We start from the raw sequence: 22303 nt of genomic DNA, 5'->3' as shown, positions 1-22303 counted from the left end.
GAATTAATCAAAATGCTCCATTTATCCATTTCACAAAAGGACAATCTCTTTTTTTATTTATTCTCTAACTATTCTCTTGTATATCCGACCTAATATATATGCTACTTCGACCATTATAAATCATTTGTTAGAAATTAGTAAATTCAAGATTTTGTAGCCATAATCTTTTACACAAGGAGACAGAGCAAGAGAGAACTTGAATCTGTAGCCATAACGCACTTGGATCAAAAAGTTAATATCCTTATATAAATCATCATGATGAATACAACGACTTATAAAAACAGTTTTAGATTGTTACAGAAAAATATCAAATGTACTAGTTTAGAACTTTAGATAATGTTATACATCTTTTTCAGCATATATAATATGGTTGTTTCAGCTTTTATCACTTCGCCTGAACAGTCACTGTTCTAGTTTTTGTCTTTTCGGGTTTTTTTACTTTAAAGGTATCTGATTCGTTTCAACAGCCCACCACTGATGCTATTATCACCAATGCTCCCCAAGAATGTTTTCTTGGGTCCACTTTCCCAGGAAAAATGTACACAACCAAAATGGCACAAAAACGCAAGGAGATATAAACATTGATCTTGAAGAATCCATATATACCAGAGAAACAGCGATAATAAGCTATGAATTTAACTCAATCAATACGGTTCTCCTTCTAGTATTTAAACATATAATGTCAAACATATAAAACCATAACGACAAGAACCTAAACCTAACTACTATATACCACGATCCAATGCCTTTAGAATATGGTATCAATGGTTAGCTTTCTTTTGGGCGGCGATTTTTCTATGATTTGCTTCTCGTGCTCCATGAATGTAGAGCCTTTGTTTGCAAATAATCTTCTGAGGTTTATCACTGATAGCTCGTAAAAGTTTCCAACAGCAAGATCAGCCTGAACCAGATCATACCTGCATATTTGTTTTTTGTTTTTTTGAATAAAGTTAGATGCTGGAAATGTATCTAGATCCTCAAAAACAGCAAAACTAGATTACTTACGCTCTATGAGCACCGATTAATCCAATCGCCATCATAGTACAGTTATGAGCAGCTGTTATACCCCTTGGATCATCCTCAAACACAACACATTTGGAAGGTTTTCTATCCAACTGCGCACCAAAGTTTTAAAACTTTTCAACATTTTTTTAGAAAAATTGGTTAGTATTAATATTTGAATTATTAACAGTACCTTCACAGCAGCAGAAAGAAACCTATGAGCTATAGATTCCATACCATCTTCCTCGGAAACTACAGCCTGAAACGGAGGATGAAGACAAGTGTCAGCAGATATAAGCAAGCCATTTACCTGATAAAAAGTAAGATGATTCTCTAAAAGCTATTTATTACTGACCTGGAAATAGTTTTGAAGCCCCATCCGTTCAAGAGCATTCATCATGTTCTTTCGATCAAGATTTGAGACAACAGCACAGGGAATGCGAGCATTTGTGACAGCGTCGAGCCAATCTTTAAGTCCTTCCTTTGGTTCTGTGAGCTGGAAATGTCGACAGTGAAAATAACTCAGGGAACAAACATGCATTTCTAGTAATACAAACATTTGATAAAGAAAGTCCTTACCCTGAGAAGATTATCATAGTATATTTCTGATAGCTTGAGTTTCAATGTATCGATCTTGCTTTGCGTCTTTTCCCAAAACAAGACCTGAAACATTTGGAATCATCCATCAGTTAAATACATTTCCTTATGATAACATTCATATAAAATCTAGCAGAAACATAGAGCTCGTTATGGCTGACTAAAAAAATATCAAAACAATACCATGAGTGAAGGGATTGAATATACAAGAAATATTCATATCATTGGTTTGCTTAAACTATATATGCAAGAAAATGACTGCTATAAATCACCAACCTTACTAAGCACATGGTCAGCGCCAGCATAAAGCATCAGTCTTTGAATGTCATTCTCCTCCGCAATTTCTTTTCCTGCCAAACAATTTAAAGTACATATATCTACTTAGAGAACTTGACTATTAAATATCAGTAAGATATAATTTAATGCTTCTGACGTTTTTACATACTAGCAAAAGAGCCCAACACACCAGGTTATCTCACCAGAACAATTCATCTATCAGAAGTCTACTACGTAAATTAGGCAACTTGATACTGCAATGACCCATCCAAAGGTTTATATAGACAAAGGCTGGCTTAATTGTTTCAAATGAAGATTTTCATTTTGCAAAGTGGAAAAGCAAAAAGACGACTAAACACTAAAGGAAGTGAGTTGGATTGATGGAATCACACACTACTATAACATTAAGACGTCAAAAGAAAACGCAGAACCGACAATGACGGCCTAAATGCAGATAACCTAATGCTGAGTTCATTGCTATCTCTCGAGACATTCCTTAAAAGGCATGGGAAGTACTAAAAGCAGCTATTGCACGACATCTCTTTCCACTCACGTATATGCAAAAAGAAAATAGATTATAATTGGGTAAAAACAAAAGCAGGAGAGGATAAAAGCTTACCTTCTTCGGCAGCTAGCTGCTTCCAAGCATCCAACTTCAAACTTCGAGTATCAGCCTACAAAATAAGAACCATAAATGGAAAAATTGAGAAATTCCAACTTCTTCAGAACGCAAAACTAGTAACCATTGACCATGCAAACATCATCTAATAAAGCAATTACTTGCTACTTCAAAGACGATCCTCGTGCCATACAATACAAGAAGAAAAAGAAAGCTTATCTAAAACAGTCCCAAAACTAGTATGGCCATGCAAATCTATTTACAACTTTTGAGATTTACCAAATAATAGGGGGCACTCAGTATCATCTAAACAAACTAAAAACCAATAGACTTATAAGACAAAACCCTCATATACTCCACCAGGAGAGGAAAGCTATCGTAGCTACAACTACAAACACTTCCACTAACTAACTTGCAAAACATAAAGATGGAAGTCGAAACAATTACCACGACATTGTCCCAAGAGAAGATAAGTCCATAGGCTTCATCTGGTTTCATTGCGTAACGTATCCTTTGAAGAAACCCATCTTGCAGTTTCTCATTCCAGAAATCCTACAAGCAAACCACATGTTACCTACCTTACATAAGAAAAGACTTATAAACATATAAATAGCTCTTACCACATCGACTTTAAGAGGACCATCCTGCCTAAAAGTCTCAAACCCTTCTCCATACTCAGCTCCAATCGCCTAAGAATCCAACAAAGTGATCAACTTTTCCCTCTTCTCAACTACAAAAAAAAGCCATGAAAACTCACCTCTTGCACAAAGAGTTTGTTTGGCTTTAAAGAAAACCCATCAACGTCGCCGTTTTGAGCAGACCCAGAAGAACAACTCCTCACTACCATTCGCTGCTGCTTCACCAGCTTCGCTTCTTTGGGCACCTGATTACAAAAAGGCCAAAACTTTAAATCCCAATTCACATAATTGATAATTTTGAATCAAAAGCCTTGAACTTTAGATGCTTATACACACCAGTAAGCTGAGATTCGAGGGAGGGAAGCGAAGAGACGGTTCGGAAGAGATGAGGAGAGAGGAAGGGCGAGTTCTGCATGAGCAGTCCATGATAATGATGATCGGTTTAGCGTTTCTTCTAAATCACGAGATTGATTGGAGATATAATCTAGGGTTTGCAACACGGAAGTATCGAAAAAGCCTTTTGTTCTGGTTCATACGTTTGGAGCCAAGAGAACAACAACAAACGTCTGCTTCTGGTGGAAGAGAGACGGAGGATGATAACACACGACACATTATCCAGTGTAACATTTATCTTATATAAACAACAAAACTCATGATTTGGGCCCTATAAGGCCCATGTTCACAAAATTATGTCGTTTATTTGGTTGGCCCATAAACATCTCTGTTCAATTTATTTGATTGACCTATATCAAAGTGTTTATATTACGGAAAAAATAAATAATGGGTTTCTCTTATTAAGAAAATTAGAAATCCATTATATTATGAGAAACTATCTATCTGGATCAGATTTAAAATATACGAAAAATGATTCAATCTAATTACCTAAAAACATTTTTTTTATAAAATAATCATAAACAAAATTTAAACTTGATATACGTATTTCAAATCAAAATAATAATTTAAAATTGATTCAAAAATATACATATATTCAAAAATTAATTTTTACTAAGATATTTTCCAGTAACCATTATAAAAAATGTTTTCAATATATATAAAAAAATTACAATACAAAGCTCAATTTCAAACACCAACTTAAATTATGATTTTTATATTTTACATTAAATTTTAAAATATATAAGATATATGTGATTATTTATATAATGGTACATATAAAATACGATTAATTGTATGATGATACATATATGATACTCCCTCTGTTCCTTATAGATCCATTTTTTAGAAAAAAAATTTGTTTTAAAAAGATACATTTTTTACATTTTCAAGACATTAATTAATGAAAAATTGTACTTTTCAAAAAATACAATTGTGTTTAATAAAATTTCATTGGTTAAAAGTTACTGAAAATAGCTAATTAAGGAAAATAATGTATTGGAAGATACAATTTTAAATGTTTTCTTAAAAGTGTGAAAAAACTATAACATGGATCTTTTAGGAACGGAGGGAGTATATAATAGTAACATGAAAAATAAATATCAATATATCCCTTATATACTAAAGCACAAGTCACCTAGCCAACAAAATTTTGACATGTGTTATTGTATTACAAAATTAAAAAAAAAACATTTTTTTGTTTCAAATAATTATGTATCTAAAAAAATCTAAAGTTACCGGAAAAAATCCTATTTTTTTCTCAAACAACCGCTTCTACTGTCCGACACGTTCAAAAGAAAAAAGATTTCTAACTCCCTACGTGAACTGCTCCATCTCCTAGATTTATTGTTTCTCTTTTTTTTTTCTCAATAGTTTCAGCTTCTTTGTTGTTTTAGTTTGGTTTGAGTGTGGCAAAGATCTTTTTTAAAGTTCATTCGTCTTTTATTCAGAAATCAATTTTCCATGATTTTTTTCTACGTGATCCAAGTTGAAGATTTTATCATAGTACACTTTTTAGCCTTAATATTTTACAACAACGTGGAAGACCAGAACATTACTACCAAAAGCATGAAGCCATTCCCAGTGTCAAAAACTATGTGGAAAAAGGTAAACACATTTTACAATTCAAAATTATGATATCTTGAAAAATAGAGACAACAAAGGCTCCAAAATTCTTTGAACATCATATGTTAGTGCATGATGCAACTATGCATTAAAACAATATTATCATATTTTTTGAAATTTTCTAAAAATCTATGTGTTAACTAACCCCTACGAAAATATTAAATTTTTGGTAAATGTTTTATATATTGAAGCCTATAATCTTTAGTGTTGCTTTAAAATTTCTAACCACATTCCACATTTGTATTAATGTATTTTAAGCTCTTTTTCATGGTATATGAGCATCGTTCAATTGTTTTTATAAATTAATTTAGTAAAATTTCATATAATCCCTAAATTAGTGGATTAACCATTATAAAATCGCTATTCTCTAGAGAAATGAAGACAAAAAAGGTTCTAAACCTCTTTGAACATCATCATATATTAGTACATGAGGCAACTATGTATTAAAACAATATTGTTATTTTTTTTGAATTTTTCTCAAAATCTATGTGTTAACCCCTACGAAAATATTGAGTTTTACGCTAAACGCTTTATATACTGAAGTTTATATTTTTTGTTGTTGTTCTAAATTTTCTAACGACATTCTAAATTTGTATTAATGTATTTTAAAATCTCTTTTATGGTATATGAGAATCATTCAAATTTTTTTTATCAATTAATTAGTAAAACTTCATAATAGTATATAAATCAGTGGAATAACCACTATAAAATCGATTTTCTCTTGAGTAATAGAGATAACAAAGGTTCCAAGCCTCTTTAAACATCATCATTTATTATTGCAGGATGCAACTATCCATTAAAAATTATTGTCATATTTTTTGAATTTTTCTCCAAATCTATGTATAAATTGCTATGGATATATTGAGTTTTACGTTAAACGCACTATATACTGAAGCCTATATTTTTTAGTGTTTTTTTAAAAAATTAACCACATTCTAAATTTGTATTAATGTATGTTAAACTCTCTTTCATGATGCATGGAAATCGTTTTAATTTTTAATCAATTAATTTAGTACAACTTCGTAATACTCTCTAAATCGGTGGAATAACCACTATTAAATCGCTATTCTCTTGAAAAATAGAAACAACAAAGGCTCCAAACCTCTTTGAACATCATCATATGTTAATGCAGGATGCAACTATGCATTAAAACAATATTGTCGTATTTTTTTATTTTTTTTCAAAAATGTGTTAACCCCTACGAAAATATTGAGTTTTTGGTAAATGTTTTTGGTAAATGTTTTATATACTAAATCCTATGATCTTTAGTGTTGCTTAAAAATTTCTAACCACATTATATATTTGTATTAATGTATTTTAAGCTCTTTTTCAAGGTATATGAGAATCGTTATAATTTTTTTTTATCAATTAATTTAGTAAAACTTCATAATACTCCCTAAATCGATGGAACTACCACTACAAAATCACTATTTTCTTGAAAAACGGAGACAACAAAGACTCCAAACCTCTTTGAACATCATCATATGTTAGTGGATGATGCAATATTGTCGTATTTTTTGAAATTTTCTCAAAATCTATGTGTTAACCCCTACAAAAATATTGACTTTTTGGTAAATACTTCGTATACTCTTTATTGTTGTTTTAAAATTTCTAACCATATTCTACATTTGTATTAATGTATGATAAACTCTCTTTCATCGTAAATGAGCATCGTTCAATTGTTTTATAAAATTATTTAGTAAAACTTCATATACTCCCTAAATTAGTGGAGTAACCATTATAAAATCGATATTCTCTAGGGAAATGGAAACAACAAATGTTCCAAACCTCTTTGACCATCATCATATATTAGTACTAGAGGCAACTATGTACTAAAGCAATATTGTTATATTTTTTGAATTTTTTTCAAGGTCTATGTGTTACCCCTACGAAAATATTGAGTTTTACGTTAAACGCTCTATATATTGAAGTTTATATTTTTTATTTGTTGTTCTAAATTTTCTAACTACATTATAAATTTGTATTAATGTATATTAAATTATCTTTCATGGTATATGAGAATCATTCTAATTTTCTTTTATCAATTAATTAGTAAAACTTCATAATACTATCTAAATCAGTGGAATAACCACTATAAATCGATATTCTCTTGAGAAATAGAGACAACAAAGGTTTCAAGCCTCTTTAAACATCATAATAATTTTAGGGAAGGATGAAACTATCCATTAAAAAATATTTTCATATTTTTGAATTTTTCTCCAAATCTATGTATAAATTGCTACGAATATATTGAGTTTTACGTTAAACGCACTACATACTGAAGCATATAAATTTTAGTATTGTTTTACAAAATTTAACCACATTCTACATTTGTATTAATGTATGTTAAGCTCTCTTTCGTGATTCATGGAAATCTTTTTAATTTTTTATCAATTAATTTAGTAAAACTTCATAATACTCCTTAAATCGGTGGAATAACCACTATTAAATGCTATTCTCTTGAAAAATATAGACAACAAAGGCTTCAAAGTTCAAACCTCTTTTTGAACATTGTCATATGTTAGTGCATGATGTAAATATGCATTTAAAAAATATTATCATATTTTTTGAAATTTTCTCAAAATCTATGTGTTAACTAATAACCCCTACGAAAATATTGAGTTTTTTGGTAAATGTTTTATATACTGAAATCTATAATCTTTAGTGTTGTTTTAAAATTTCTAACCACATTCCACATTTGTATTAATGTATTTTAATCTCTTTTTCATGGTATATGAGAATCATTCTAATTTTTTTCATCAATTAAATTAGAAAACTTCATAATACTCCATATCGATGGAATAACCACTATAAAATCACATTTTTCTTGAAAACGGAGACAACAAAGGCCTCAAACCTCTTTGAACATCATCATATGTTAGTGCATGATGTAACTATGCATTAAAACAATATTGTCGTATTTTTTGAATTTTATTCAACATCTATGTGTTAACCCCCCTACGAAAATATTGAGTTTTTGATAAATACTTTATATACTAAAGCCTATAGTTTTTCGTGTTGTTCTAAAATTTCTAGCCATATTTTACATTTGTATTAATGTATGCTAAAATTTATTTCACGGTAAATGAACATCGTTCAATTGTTTTTATAAATTAATTTAGTAAAACTTCACATACTCCCGAAATTAGTGGACTAACCATTATAAAATCGCTATTCTCTAGAGAAATGGAGACAAAAAAGGTTCCAAACCTCTTTGACCGTCATAATATATTAGTACATGAGGCAACTATGCAATAAAGCAATATAGTTATATTTTCTTACATTTTTTTCCAAAATCTGTGTGTTAACCCCTACCAAAATATTGAGTTTTTGGTATATATTTTATATACTGAAGCCTATAATCTTTAGTGTTGTTTTAAAATTTTTAAGCATATTCTACATTTGTATTAATGTATACTAAACTCTCTTTAATGGTAAATGAGCATTGTTCAATAGTTTTTATAAATTAATTTAGTACAACTTCATATACTCCCTAAATTAGTGGAATAACCGTTATAAAATCGTTATTCTCTTGAGAAATGGAGATAAAAAAGGTTCCAAACTTCTTTAACCATCATCATATATTAGTACATAAGACAATTACGTATTAAAGAAATATTGTTATATTTTTTGAAATTTTCTCAAAATCTATGTGTCCCCTACGAAAATATTGAATTTTTGAAGTACTTGATATACTGAAGCCTATAATCTTTAGTGTTGTTTTAAAATTTTTCACAATATTCTACATTTTTATTAATGTATGTTAAACTCTCTTTCATGCTAAATGAGCATCGTTCAATTTTTTTGATAAGTTAATTTAGTAAAACTTCATATAGTCCCTAAATTAGTGGACTAACCGTTATAAAATCGCAATTCTCTAGAGAAATGGAGACACAAAGTTTTCCAAACCTCTTTCACCACCATCATATATTATTACAGGAGGCAACTATGTATTAAAGCAATATTGTTATATTTTTTTAATTTTTCTCAAAATCTATGTGTTAACCTCTACGAAAATATTGAGTTTTTGGTAAATGTTTTATATAATGAAGCCTATAATCTTTAGTGTTACTTAAAAATTTCTAACCACATTATATATTTGTATTAATGTATTTTTTAAGCTCTTTTTCATGGTATATGGGAATCGTTATAATTTTTTTTATCAATTAATTTAGTAAAACTTCATAATACTCCCTAAATCGATGGAATAACCACTATAAAATCACTATTTTCTTGAAAAACAGTTACAACAAAGGCTCTAAACCTATTTGAACATCATCATATGTTAGTGCAGGATGCAATATTGTCGTATTTTTTTAAATTTTCTCAAAATCTATGTGTTAACCCTACAAAAATATTTAGCTTTTGGTAAATACTTTATATACTGAAGCATATAATCTTTAATGTTGTTTTAAAATTTGTAACTATATTCTACATTTGTATTAATGTATGATAAACTCTCTTTCATCGTAAATGAGCATCGTTCAATTGTTTTATAAATTTATTTAGGAAAACTTCATATACTCCATAAATTAGTGGAGTAACCATTATAAAATCGCTATTCCCTAGAGAAATGAAGACAACAAATGTTCCAAACCTCTTTGACCATATCATATATTCGTACTGAAGGCAACTATGTATTAATGCAATATTGCTCTATTTTTTGATTTTTTTCTCAAAATCTATGTGTTACTACCCCTACGAAAAGATTGAGTTTTACGTTAAACGCTCTATATACTGAACCTTATATTTGTTTTTGTTGTTCTAAATTTTCAAACGACATTCTAAATTTGTATTAATGTTTGTTAAACTCTCTTTCATGGTATATGAAAATAATTCTAATTTTGTTTTATCAATTAATTAGTAAAACTTCGTAATACTATCTAAATCAGTGGAATAAGCACTATAAAATCGATATTCTGTTGAGAAATAGAGACAACAAAGGTTTCAAGCTTTTTTGAACATCATCATATGTTAGTGCAGGATGCAACTATCTATTAAAAAATATTTTCATATTTTTTGAATTTTTCTCCAAATCTATGTATAAATTGCTACGAATATATTGAGTTTTACGTTAAACACACTATATACCGAAGCATATTAATTTTAGTGTTGTTTAAAAAAACTTAACCACATTCAACATTTGTATTAATATATGTTAAACTCTCTTTCGTGATGCATGGAAATCGTTTTAATTTTTTTATCAATTAATTTAGTAAAACTTCATAATACTTCCTAAATCGGTAGAATAACCACTATTAAATCTCTATTCTCTTGAAAAATAAAGACAACAAAAGGCTCCAAACCTTTTTGAACATTATCATATGTTAGTGCAGGATGCAACTATGCATTAAAAAAATATTATCATATTTTTTGAAATTTTCTAAAAATCTATGTGTTAACTAACCCCTACGAAAATATATAGTTTTTGGTAAATGTTTTAAATATTGAAGCCTATAATATTTAATGTTGTTTTAAAATTTCTAACCACATTTCACATTTGTATTAATGTATTTTAAGCTCTTTTTCATGGTATATGAGAATCATTATAATTTTTTATCAATTAATTTAGTAAAACTTCATAATACTCCCTTTTTTTTTGAACAACTGAAAATTTATAAACTTCAAACCGGCCTCAGGCCCAAGTGGTAGCAGTGTGATACAAGCAGGCTTTGGACAGATTGTCCGCAGGCCCATTTTCTTCTCTAGGGACAAAGGAAAAACAACAGAAATCAAAAGACGCAAAGAGACATTCGATGTCTGATAGAACTCCGTAGAGGTTCATCGGCTTGGAAACCGAATTTATCGCCTTGATCAGCGATAGAGAATTTGATCGAAGCCAGATTTTGGAGATACCGATGTGTAGGGCGTGGGAAAGAGCTTCCCTCACCGCCTACCCTTCAACCATAAGAACCGATGAAACTCGGGGTTGGAATTTGCATCCATCTGAGACGATCAGCACCGTAGAAGAGTCGAAATCCAAGCGAGACCTGCATCAGAAGATTCCTTCCTCCAGGCCGCATCAGTATTGCATGCGACTGTTCCGGTCGGGATCGAATCAGGTCTTCCTTGGATCTGAGTGTTCTTCGTTACTTTCAGGGGAGGTTCCTGAGCTTGTGTCCATTCCTGAGCACCCATCAAGGCCTTTAGAGCCGTAGTTTCCGCCGATGCAGGGCGCGCTTCAAACAACAACTGATTTCTAGTGATCCATAGATTCCACACCACCCCAGAGAAGATGTCACTTGAGACACCACAGGGTGGTAAGCAGAGCCACTATGTTGCTGTTCCGACAGCTGATATAAAGTGCGGGAAATCATCTGGTTTAATAGGAGATGCGAGCGGTATTAGGTTCCATACATGTCTTGCAAAGGAACAGTGGAGGAGGATATGCTCTGTAGTTTCTGTTAGGCCACAATGTACGCATAGAGTATTCTGCATCAGTCCTCTCTTCTGAAGATTTTCCCCAGTGGGTAGAGCCCCATTTATAGCTTTCCATATGAAGAGCTGTATCTTTGGAGCAGTCGATATCGACCACACCGACTTGTACCAGTTGAAAGTACTAGGGATGTTTGCGCTGGTGTGATCTTGTTCCTGCATCGCTACGGCTGCTGCATAACCTGACTTTGTTGAGTAGATTCCAGACTTCGAAGGATACCAAATGTAAGAATCCTTAGCTCCTGTCTTACTTGGCTTTAATTCTAGTATTGCCTCTGTGAAGTCCGGCATTATCTTATTGATGAGCTCCTTGTTCCATTCGCAGGCCCCTCTGGTAATTAAGTCTGAGAAAAAGAGGTCACTGTCTCCCTCCCTGAGAGGACCGTGTGGAATGACGCGGGTCGAGGTGGAAATCCATGAATCAGTCCAGACCTTGATCTCAGTTCCTTCACCTAAAGCTCTTTGAAGATGTGATCTAAGTAGATCTCGGCCTGCTAAGATGCATGCCCACCCTTGCGATGCGCCTTTAGCTAGTTGGACTTTGAGCAAAGGAGATTTGTGGCAGTATTTCCCAAGCAGGACACGGGATTGCAAGAAGTTTGGGTTGGTGAGCATGCGCCAAGGGAGCTTAGCCAGCAGGGCCGTGTTGAAGGTTTGTATGTCTTTAAACCCCAGTCCTCCCATTCCTTTAGGCATAGTGAGTTTGTCCCAGGATAACCAACACATTTTCTTCTTTCCTGTGTTTGAGTCCCACCAGAAACGTGTGAGAGCTGATTGAATCATATTGCAGATTCCTACAGGTAGTGGGAAACATGTCATTGCAAACGAAGGAATAGCAGAGAGCACCGCTTTGAGGAGTGTCAGTTTCCCTGCTGTTGAGAGAAACCTAGTAGACAAAGCAGCAGCCTTGATTTTTATCTTGTTGACAATAGAATGGAAGAGGTCTTTTTTCCTTCGCCCAAAATGTTCGGGCAAACCTAGGTATTTCCCGACACCACCTTCTTTTGTGATCCCCAGTGTTCTTTTGATCTCATTCCTTACTCTAGAAGTTGTTCTTGCAGCAAAGGATAAAGACGACTTGTCTGTATTGATCCGCTGGCCCGAAGCTTCTTCGTAGAGAGCGAGAATGCGTTTCAGGGTGGTGCAACTTTGTTGATCCGTGGGAATGAAGAACATAGTGTCATCAGCAAACAGTAAGTGATTAATGCTTGGACTGTTTTTTGCTATTTTAATCCCCGGGAGTCTCCCTTCTCTTTGAGCTTTTGAGCGCAAACCTAACAGAACTTCGCTGCACAGGATAAAAATATAAGGCGAGAGAGGATCACCTTGCCTGATCCCTCTCTCTGGCGTAACCTTCCCTAGCACCGCATCATTTATCATAAAGGAGTAAGACACGGTGGTGATGCATTCCAAGATCCAGGTAACAAAGTCATCGTGAAAGCCCAAAGTAGACAGCACACATTTTATAAAACTCCACTCTAATCTGTCATATGCTTTGCTTATGTCAGTTTTCAGTGCCATGGAGCATCGCTTCTTTGATTTGGTGGTCTTGAGGTAGTGGAGGATCTCATGTGTGATAAGCACGTTATTGGAGATAGCTCGTCCAGGTACAATTGCTGACTGATTCTTAGAAATAATGCTATACAGGAGGGGTTTGAGTCTTAGGGACAATAGCTTGGAGATGACTTTGTAGTAAACGTTGCACAGAGCTATAGGTCTGTAATCAGAGACCAGTTTAGGACTAGAGATTTTAGGAATCAGCCTGATGTGTGTAGAGTTTAGAGACTGAGGCAAGGTTCCATGCCTAAAGAAGTTCTGTATCTCTCTTATAATTGCAGGTCCCGTAGTACTCCTGTTAGACTGGAAAAAACTGGCCGAGAACCCATCAGGCCCTGGTGCCTTGTCTGGGTGTATAGAGAACAGCGCCTGTTTGATCTCCGCAGCTGTTGGGATTTCAATAAGCCTTTCATTCTGAGCTGCTGTGATTCTTGAGGTTAGAGCGCTCTGGACAGTGTCTTTGCAGTCGTTGGTAGAGGACGTAAAGATGGTAGAAAAGTATGCAGTTACCACCGACGCTATCTGATCTTCTTCATACACAAGCGTTCCATCAGTAGTTTCCATAACCAATAATCTGTTGCGTGCACGACGTCCACGGGCCGAGGCGTGGAAATATCCCGTGTTTTTATCCCCTAAGGAGAGCCACTGTTGTCTACTACGTTGCCTCCAGTATTCCTCCTCTGCTCTGTAAGCCTGTAGTAGTGAAAAGTTTAAGGAGGAGATAACTGGTTAGTTTGCAAGCGGCTTGGAGAGTTCTGAATCGAGGTGGAGTTTCAGTTCATCTATTGCTTTCTTACTGTTCAGGTATTGATCTTTACTCCATTTAGTGATTGCTTTTCGACACTTGGAGATCCTTTGCATAACATCACATCTGTTATCCTCGTTCCAAATTTTTTCGACAAGAGCCTTTACTTCGAGATTACTACGCAACCTTCTGTCATATCTGAACTTTTTTGTGACTTCAGTTTCGTAGGGTCGAAGATGGACAAGAGGGGCCGGTGATTCGATCCCTCGAAGAGTAGATAGTGGCATCTGGCAGTTGGGAACATATCTGACCAATTACTATTGAAGAGTGTTCTGTCTAGCCTGCAGTGGACCACGTAGGTACCTTTGTCTCGGGAGCCTCTTGTACCTCTCCAAGACAGGAAGTTCCCTGTATGCTGAAGGTCGAAGAGATCGCACTGTGCCAGGATACTTCTGAAAGAACAGAAGGTGCTTTCAGCCCTTTCCTTCCCTCCTGATTTCTCAGAATTATTGGTAATCTCATTCAAATCTCCCGTTAGGTACCAGGCTCCAGTTCGTGTGGCTGAAAGATTTGACAGTGCGTCCCATACCGCTTGACGATGGGTGACTTCAGGAGCACCATAAACAAAGGTACAGAAGAATTCTGTATTCTTGTATTTAGTAACAGAGTCAATGAAATTATGATTTGCAGATAGAACTTTGACATCAACATGATTTTTCCAGATTATAGCCAGACCACCCCCGCCATGGCCGTGAGGAGACACTAAGTGGTGAGAGTCATAATTTAGATCTTTGAGCTCATCCAACACAAAGCTGTCTTGGTTCCTTGTTTCCATGAGGAAGCAGATATCAGGGGAGCAGTTCTGAGAGAGCTCCTTCAGACGCTGGACTGTTCTGGGGATGTGAAAACCCGGCTTGGTCCCAGAAATACTCGGGCCATTAGTTGGAGCAGCAGCATTTGGTAGAGGTAAGTTCAAGGTGATGGCTCTGGCTCTTCTTGCGCTAGTTGGGGTAGAGTTTGGCCTAGCTGGTGATGCTTGGATCTTCGAGAAGATTCTTTTCTTCGCACTGCCCCCCATTGCTTTTGGGTTTGCCTGAGCTTTTTTCGCCCCCGGCGGCCGTCCTCGTCGTTTAGCACCAGTAGTGGAAGTCATATTTGATCCGGTTGGGGGGGCTTCAGAGTTTGGGAGGAGAATAGCAGCTGGACTATCCTGCAACACATTCCGTGTAAATGAAGTTGTGGCTGCAGCGACAATGTTGGCAGCGGTTTTAGTCATCATGCTTGGTTCCTCCTGGATCACTCTGCGTCTTCTTGCTGCACTCTCAACGGGATCCGCACAGTTTACATACTGCAGGGTAACCTCTCTTAATTCCCCAAGAACTTCTTCTTCTGTGGGGACGTTCTGTTTAGAAAACTCACATTCATGGAGGTTTCTTCCTAGCGTAGGTGTAGGAGTTATCACATTTGGTTCACTTGGGAGTGGAGGTAGTGGTGGGAGCGGCGGCGTGCTGAAGTTCTCTCGGACTCTCCATTGTAGTTGGGGGGGTTTTGGTAATTGCAGCCTATCCTTCACCGATCTTCTCCCCTGAGATAAGCTCGCGGGGCCGTTTAAGCGAGGAGGGGATACTCGGGTGTCGTTATCCGGAGTTATCTTGTTTCTAAGTGGTAGTACACGTGAAGCTTCAGAGGTGACCATATCTCCAAAAGGTCTACCATAGCGGTCGACTCTTTGGTGGAAAGATTTGTTGTCACGACTGCTAGGTCTTCCACTCAGTGGTAAACTCGGGTTAAAGGCTGCCATTCTGTCCACCTGTGAGGAGTTACGTCGACCCACAGGGGGTTCTCCAAACCTTTCAGCAGAATGGGGATTACTCTGGCTACTTCGCATCTGTTGCGTTGCCTTTTTGGTGCAGTAGCGAGATGTATGAGTAAGGATACTACATATGGTGCAGTAGTTAGCAATCCTCTCATATTCAAAGGTGATTGGGGCTTCTTCTCCCGTAGAGAAATCTACTATCGATTCCATAGTAAGAGGCTCAAAGGCCTCTAGGAGTATTCTGATCCTAGCTGAGGTCATTGTGATGTCATAGTCTTCCAGTTGACCCAGTTCAGTTGCTATGTTGTATACCATTTTCTCGTGCCAGAAGTGAAGTGCGAGTCCTTTCACTGTAATCCAAAAGGGTATCTTAGATGGAAAGGTGCTGGAGATGACAGGTTCCCATCGCTCTAGAATAACCATCCAGTTGTTGTGCTGGTACGGCCTGTTAAGGAGCACACACTGCATGTCTTCATCTCGGTCAAACCGGAATTGGAAGCAACCGTTTCCCAAGTCAACTCCGAGAACCTTCCCCCTAAGCGCCCACTTCTTGGGGAGTTCAAGTACAAGATGTTCCACCAGTTGCTCTCTGTGATTCAAAGTTCTTCCTATCAAGGTTTTCGAGTTTTCCTTCACAAGTTCCGAGAAGTCAAAGTCAGGAGCTCTGATTCGTTTGCAAGTGGTATCTTTGGAGGCTAAGTCTTTCCCTTTCTCCGCTGTTGTAAGTCTACGAGCCTCCATGGGTTACAGATTTCCCGCCTTGAGCTTGAGAAGGGGGTGAAAAGGTAGAGAGCTTGAAGGAGAGGGAGAGTAAATCAAGAGGAGTTTCAGTCGACCCTAGTTCATCCACAGAATATCCCCATCGGTCGGAATCTCCTTTGCACGTCGGTGAGTTTGGTCGGGCTAGGGGCTTCTTCCGATGAGTTTCACCGGAGAGAACCAGCGGTCCAAGGGCCTCCTTATTGCGTGATCTAGAGGGTAAAACCTAAAAGGGGAAGGCAATTTAAATTTCCCCCGGTGTCAGCGGTTAACCCGTTACAAACAGGGAAAGTCTGACAAAACACGGCAAGAGAGAACTTTAAAAACTAGAGGTCAAAGACCAGTGTGGGGAAGAGGGTCTGGGAGAGAGTTCCGTCGATCTCCACATCGTGTAATTAAATGTCTGTCTACCACTACATTTAATTACCTTCATAATACTCCCTAAATCGATGGAATAACCACCATAAAATCACCATTTTCTTGAAAAACGTAGACAACAAATACTCCAAACCTCTTTGAACATCATCATATGTTAGTGCAGGATGCAACTATGCATTAAAACAATATTTTCCTATTTTTTGAAATTTTCTCAAAATCTATGTGTTAACCCCCTACGAATATATTGAGTTTTTTTTTATATTTTTTCAAAATCTATGTGTTAACCCCCCTACGAAAATATTGAGTTTTTAGTAAATACTTTATATATTGAAGCCTATAATCTTTAGTGTTGTTTTAAAATTTCTAACTGTATTCTACTTTTTTATTAATGTATGCTAAACTCTATTTCACGGTAAATGAGCATCGTTCCATTGTTTTATAAATTAATTTAGTAAAACTTCTATACTTTCTAAATTAGTGGACTAACTATTATAATATCGCTATTCTCTAGAGAAAAGGAGACAACAAAGGTTCCAAACCTCTTTGACCATCATAATTTATTATTACAGGAGGCAACTATGTATTAAAGAAATATTTTTATATTTTTTGAATTTTTCTCAAAATCTATGTGTTAACTAACCCCTACAAAAGTATTGAGTTTTACGTTAAACACTCTATATTCTAAAGCTTATATTTTTATTGTTGTTCTAAATTTTTTAACGATATTCTAAATTTTGTATTAATGTATGTTAAACTCTCTTTCAAGGTATATGAGAATCATTGTAATTCTTTTTATCAATTAATTAGAAAAACTTCATAATACTATCTAAATCAGTGGAATAACCACTATAAAATCGATATTCTCTTGAGAAATAGAGACAACAAAGGTTCCAAGCGTCTTTAAACATCATCATGTATTAGTGCAGTATGCAACTATCCATTAAAAAATATTGTCATATTTTTTGAATTTTTTTCTCCAAATCTATGTATAAATTGCTACGAATATATTGAGTTTTACGTTAAACGCACTATATACTGAAACATATACTTTTTAGTGTTGTTTTAAAAATTTTAACCACATTCTACATTTGTATTAATGTATGTTAAACTCTCTTTTGTGATGCATGAATTTGTTTTAATTTTTTATCAATTAATTTAGTTAAACTTCATAATACTCCCTAAATCGGTGGAATAACCACAGTTAAATCGCTGTTCTCTTGAAAAATAGAGACAACATAGGCTTCAAACCTCTTTGAACATCGTCATATGTTAGTGCAGGATGCAAATATTAATTAAAATAATATTGTCATAGTTTTTGAAATTTTCTCAAAATCTGTGTTAACTAACAACCCCTACGAAAATATTGAGTTTTTGGTAAATGTTTTATATACTGAAACATATAATCTTTAGTGTTGTTTTAAAATTTCCAACCACATTCCACATTTGTATTAATGTATTTTAAGCTCTTTTTCATGGTATATGGGAATCATTATAACTTTTTTATCAATTAATTTAGTAAAACTTCATAATACTCCCTAAATCGATGGAATAACCATATAATCTTTAGTGTTGTTTTAAAATTTTTAACCATATTATACATTTGTATTAATGTATGATAAACTCTCTTTCATGGTAAATGAGCATTGTTCAATTGTTTTTATCTATTAATTTAGTAAAACTCCGTATGCTCCCAAAATTAGTAGACTAACCCTTATAAAATCGCTATTCTTTAGAGAAATGAAGACAAAAAAAGTTCCAAAACCTCTTTGACCATCATCATATATTAGTACAGGAGACAAATATATATTAAGGCAATATTGTTATATTTTTTGAATTTTTTTCAAAATCTATGTGGTAACCCCCCCGACGAAAATATTGAGTTTTTGGTAAATACTTGATATACTGAAGTCTAGAATCTTTAGTGTTGTTTTAAAAAAATTCACCATATTCTAAATTTGTATTAATGTATGATAAAATCCCTTTCATGTTAAATGAGAATCATTCAATTGTTTTATAAATTAATTTAGTAAAATTCATATATTCCCTAAATTATTAGACTAACCATTATAAAATCGATATTCTCAATAGAAATGAAGACAAAAAGTGTTTCAAACCTCTTTGACCATCATCATATATTAGTACAGAAGGCAAATATGTATTAAAGCAATATTGTTATATTTTTTGAATTTTTCTCAAAATCTATGTGTCCCTACGAAAATATTGAGTTTTACGTTAAATGCTCTATATACTAAATCTTATATTTTTTTTATTGTTGTTCTTAATTTATTAACGACTTTCATGGTATATAGGAATCATTATAATTTTTATCAATTAATTTAGTAAAACTTCATAATACTCCCTAAATCGATGGAATAACCATTATAAAATCACTATTTTCTTGAAAAACGGAGATAACAAAGGCTCTAAACCTCTTTGAACATCATCATATGTTAGTGAATAATGCAACAATGCACTAAAACCATATTGTGGTATTTTTTGATTTTTTTTTCAAAACCTATGTGATAACCCCTACGAAAATATTGAGTTTTTGATAAATACTTTATATACTGAAGCCAATAATCTTTAGTGTTCTTTTAAAATTTCTGGCCATATTTTACATTTGTATTAATGTATGCTAAACTTTATTTCATGGTAAATGAACATCGTTCAATTGTTTTTATAAATTAATTTAGTAAAACTTCATATACTCCATAAATTAGTGGACTAACCAATACAAAATCGGTATTCTCTAGAGAAATGAAGACAAAAAAGGTTTCAAACCTCTTTGACCATCATCATATATTAGTACATGAGGCAACTATGGAATAAAGCAATATAGTTTTATTTTTTTAATTTTTTTCAAAATCTATGTGTTGTTTTATATACTGAAGCCTATAATCTTTAGTGTTGTTTTAAAATTCCTAACCATATTATACATTTGTATTAATGTATGCTACACTCTCTTTCATGGTAAATGAGCATTGTTCAATTGTGTTTATAAATTAATTTAATAAAACTTCATATACTCCCTAAATTAGTGGACTAACCGTTATAAAATCGCTATTCTCTAAAGAAATGGAGACATGAAATGTTCAAAACCTCTTTGAACATCATCATATATTAGTACCGGAGACAATTATGAATTAAAGCAATATTGTTATATTTTTTTAATTTTTCTCAAAATTTATGTTAACACCCGTACGAAAATATTGAGTTTTTGGTAAATACTTGATGTACTGAAGGTTATAATCTTTAGTGTTATTTTAAAATTACTAACCATATTCTACGTTTGTATTAATGTATGCTACAATCTCTTTCAAGGTAAATGAGCATTGTTCAATTGTTTTTATAAATTAATTTAGTAAAACTTCATATACTCCCTAATTTAGTGGACTAACCATTATAAAATCTCTATTCTCTAAAGAAATGGAGACAAAAGGTGTTCCAAACCTCTTTGATCATAATCATTTATTATTACAGGAGGAAATTATGTATTAAAGCAATATTGTTATATTTTTTGAATTTTTCTCATAATCTATGTGTTAACTAACCCGTACAAAAATATTGAGTTTTAGGTTAAACATTCTATATTCTAAAGCTTAAATTTTTATTGTTGTTCTAAATTTTTTAACGACATTCTAAATTTGTATTAATGTATGTTAAACTTTCTTTCACGGTATATGGAAAGTGTTATAATTTTTTATCAATTAATTTAGTAAAACTTCATAATACTCTCTAAATCGGTGGAATAACCACTATTAAATCGCTATTCTCTTGAAAAATAAAGACAACAAAGGCTTCAAACCTCTTTGAACATCATCATATAGTAGTTCATGATGCAACTATGCATTAAAACAATATTGTCATATTTTTTGAATTTTTTCAAAATTTATGTGTTAACCCCTACGAAAATATTGAGTTTTTGATACATACTTTATATACTGAAGCGTATAATCTTTAGTGTTCTTTTAAAATTTCTAGCCATATTTTACATTTGTATTAATGTATGCTAAAATTTATTTCATGGTCAATGAGCATCGTTCAATTGTTTTTATAAATTAATTTTGTAGAACTTCATATACTCCCTAAATTAGTGGACTAACCACTATAAAATAGTTATTCTCTAGAGAAATGGAGACAAAAAATGTTCCAAACCTCTTTGACCATCATAATATATTAGTACAGGAGCAAACTATGTAATAAAGCAATATAGTTATATTTTTGAATTTTTTTTTTCAAAATCTATGTGACTCTACGAAAATATTGAGTTTTTCATAAATATTTTATATAGTGAAGCCTATAATATTTAGTGTTGTTTTAAAATTTCTAACCATATTCTACATTTGTATTAATGTAGGCTACACTCTCTTTCATGGTAAATTAGCATTGTTCAATTGTTTTTATAAATTAATTTAGTAAAACTTCATATAATTCGTAAATTAGTGGACTAACCGTTATAAAATCGCTATTCTCTAGAAAATAGAGACAGGAAAAGTTTCAAACCTCTTTGAACATCATCATATATTAGTACCAGATACAGTTATACATTAAAGCAATATTGTTATATTTTTTGAATTTTTCTCAAAATATATGTGTTAACCCCCTACGAAAATATTGAGTTTTTGTTAAATACTTGATATACTGAAGCCTATAATCTTTAGTTTTGTTTTAAAATTTGTCACAATGTTCTACATTTGTGTTATTGTATGTTAAACTCTCTTTCATGCTAAATGAGCATCGTTCAATTGTTTTTATAAGTTAATTTAGTAAAACTTCATATACTCCCTAAATTAGTGGACTACCAATTATAAAATCGCTATTCTCTAAAGAAATGAAGACAAAAAGTGTTTCGAACCTCTTTGACCATCATCATTTATTATTATAGGAGGCAACTATGTATTAAAGCAATATTGTTATTATTTTTTGAATTTTTCTCAAAATCTATGTGTTAACTAACCCTTACAAAAATATTGAGTTTTATGTTAAACTTTATATTCTAAAGCTTATATTGTTATTGTTGTTTTAAATTTTTTAACGACATTATAAATTTGTATTATTGTATGTTAAACTTTCTTTCAAGGTATATGAAAATTGTTATATTTTTTATCAATTAATTTAGTAAAACTTCATAATACTCCCTAAATAGGTGGAATAACCACTATTAAATCGTTATTCTCTTGAGAAATAAAGACAACAAAGCCTTCAAGCCTCTTTGAACATCATCATATGGTTGTTCATGATACAACTATGCATTAAAACAATATTGTCATATTTTTTGAAATTTTCTCAAAATCTATGTGTTAACCTCTACGAAAATATTGAGTTTTTGGTAAATGTTTTATATACTGAAGTCTATAATCTTTATTGTTACTTTAAAATTTCTAACCATATTCTACATTTGTATTAATGTATTTTAAGCTCTTTTTCATAGTATATGGGAATCATTATAATATTTTTTATTAATT

At 33.0% G+C, this 22303-nt stretch overlaps 1 protein-coding gene across 1 annotated transcript; it reads right to left on the bottom strand.

Moving 5' to 3' along the window:
• Positions 1–561: 561 nt before the first annotated feature.
• Positions 562–3750, bottom strand: LOC106452726. The gene is made up of 11 exons (XM_013894896.3): positions 3469–3750; positions 3252–3377; positions 3115–3183; positions 2942–3046; positions 2495–2549; positions 1876–1949; positions 1582–1665; positions 1358–1498; positions 1196–1261; positions 1006–1115; positions 562–917 (listed from the first exon to the last, which is right to left on the bottom strand). The coding sequence occupies exons 1-11, from the start codon at positions 3556–3558 to the stop codon at positions 749–751; spliced, it is 1089 nt and encodes a 362-aa protein (XP_013750350.2). The 5' UTR covers positions 3559–3750; the 3' UTR covers positions 562–748.
• Between the last annotated feature and the right edge of the window lie 18553 nt (positions 3751–22303).

This window comes from Brassica napus, chromosome C5 (genome assembly GCF_020379485.1).
Source record: "Brassica napus cultivar Da-Ae chromosome C5, Da-Ae, whole genome shotgun sequence".
In the NCBI taxonomy this organism is placed as follows: domain Eukaryota; kingdom Viridiplantae; phylum Streptophyta; class Magnoliopsida; order Brassicales; family Brassicaceae; genus Brassica; species Brassica napus.
The sequence above is the reverse complement of the archived record's forward strand: the minus strand, read 5'-3'. Positions and strand labels throughout refer to the sequence as shown.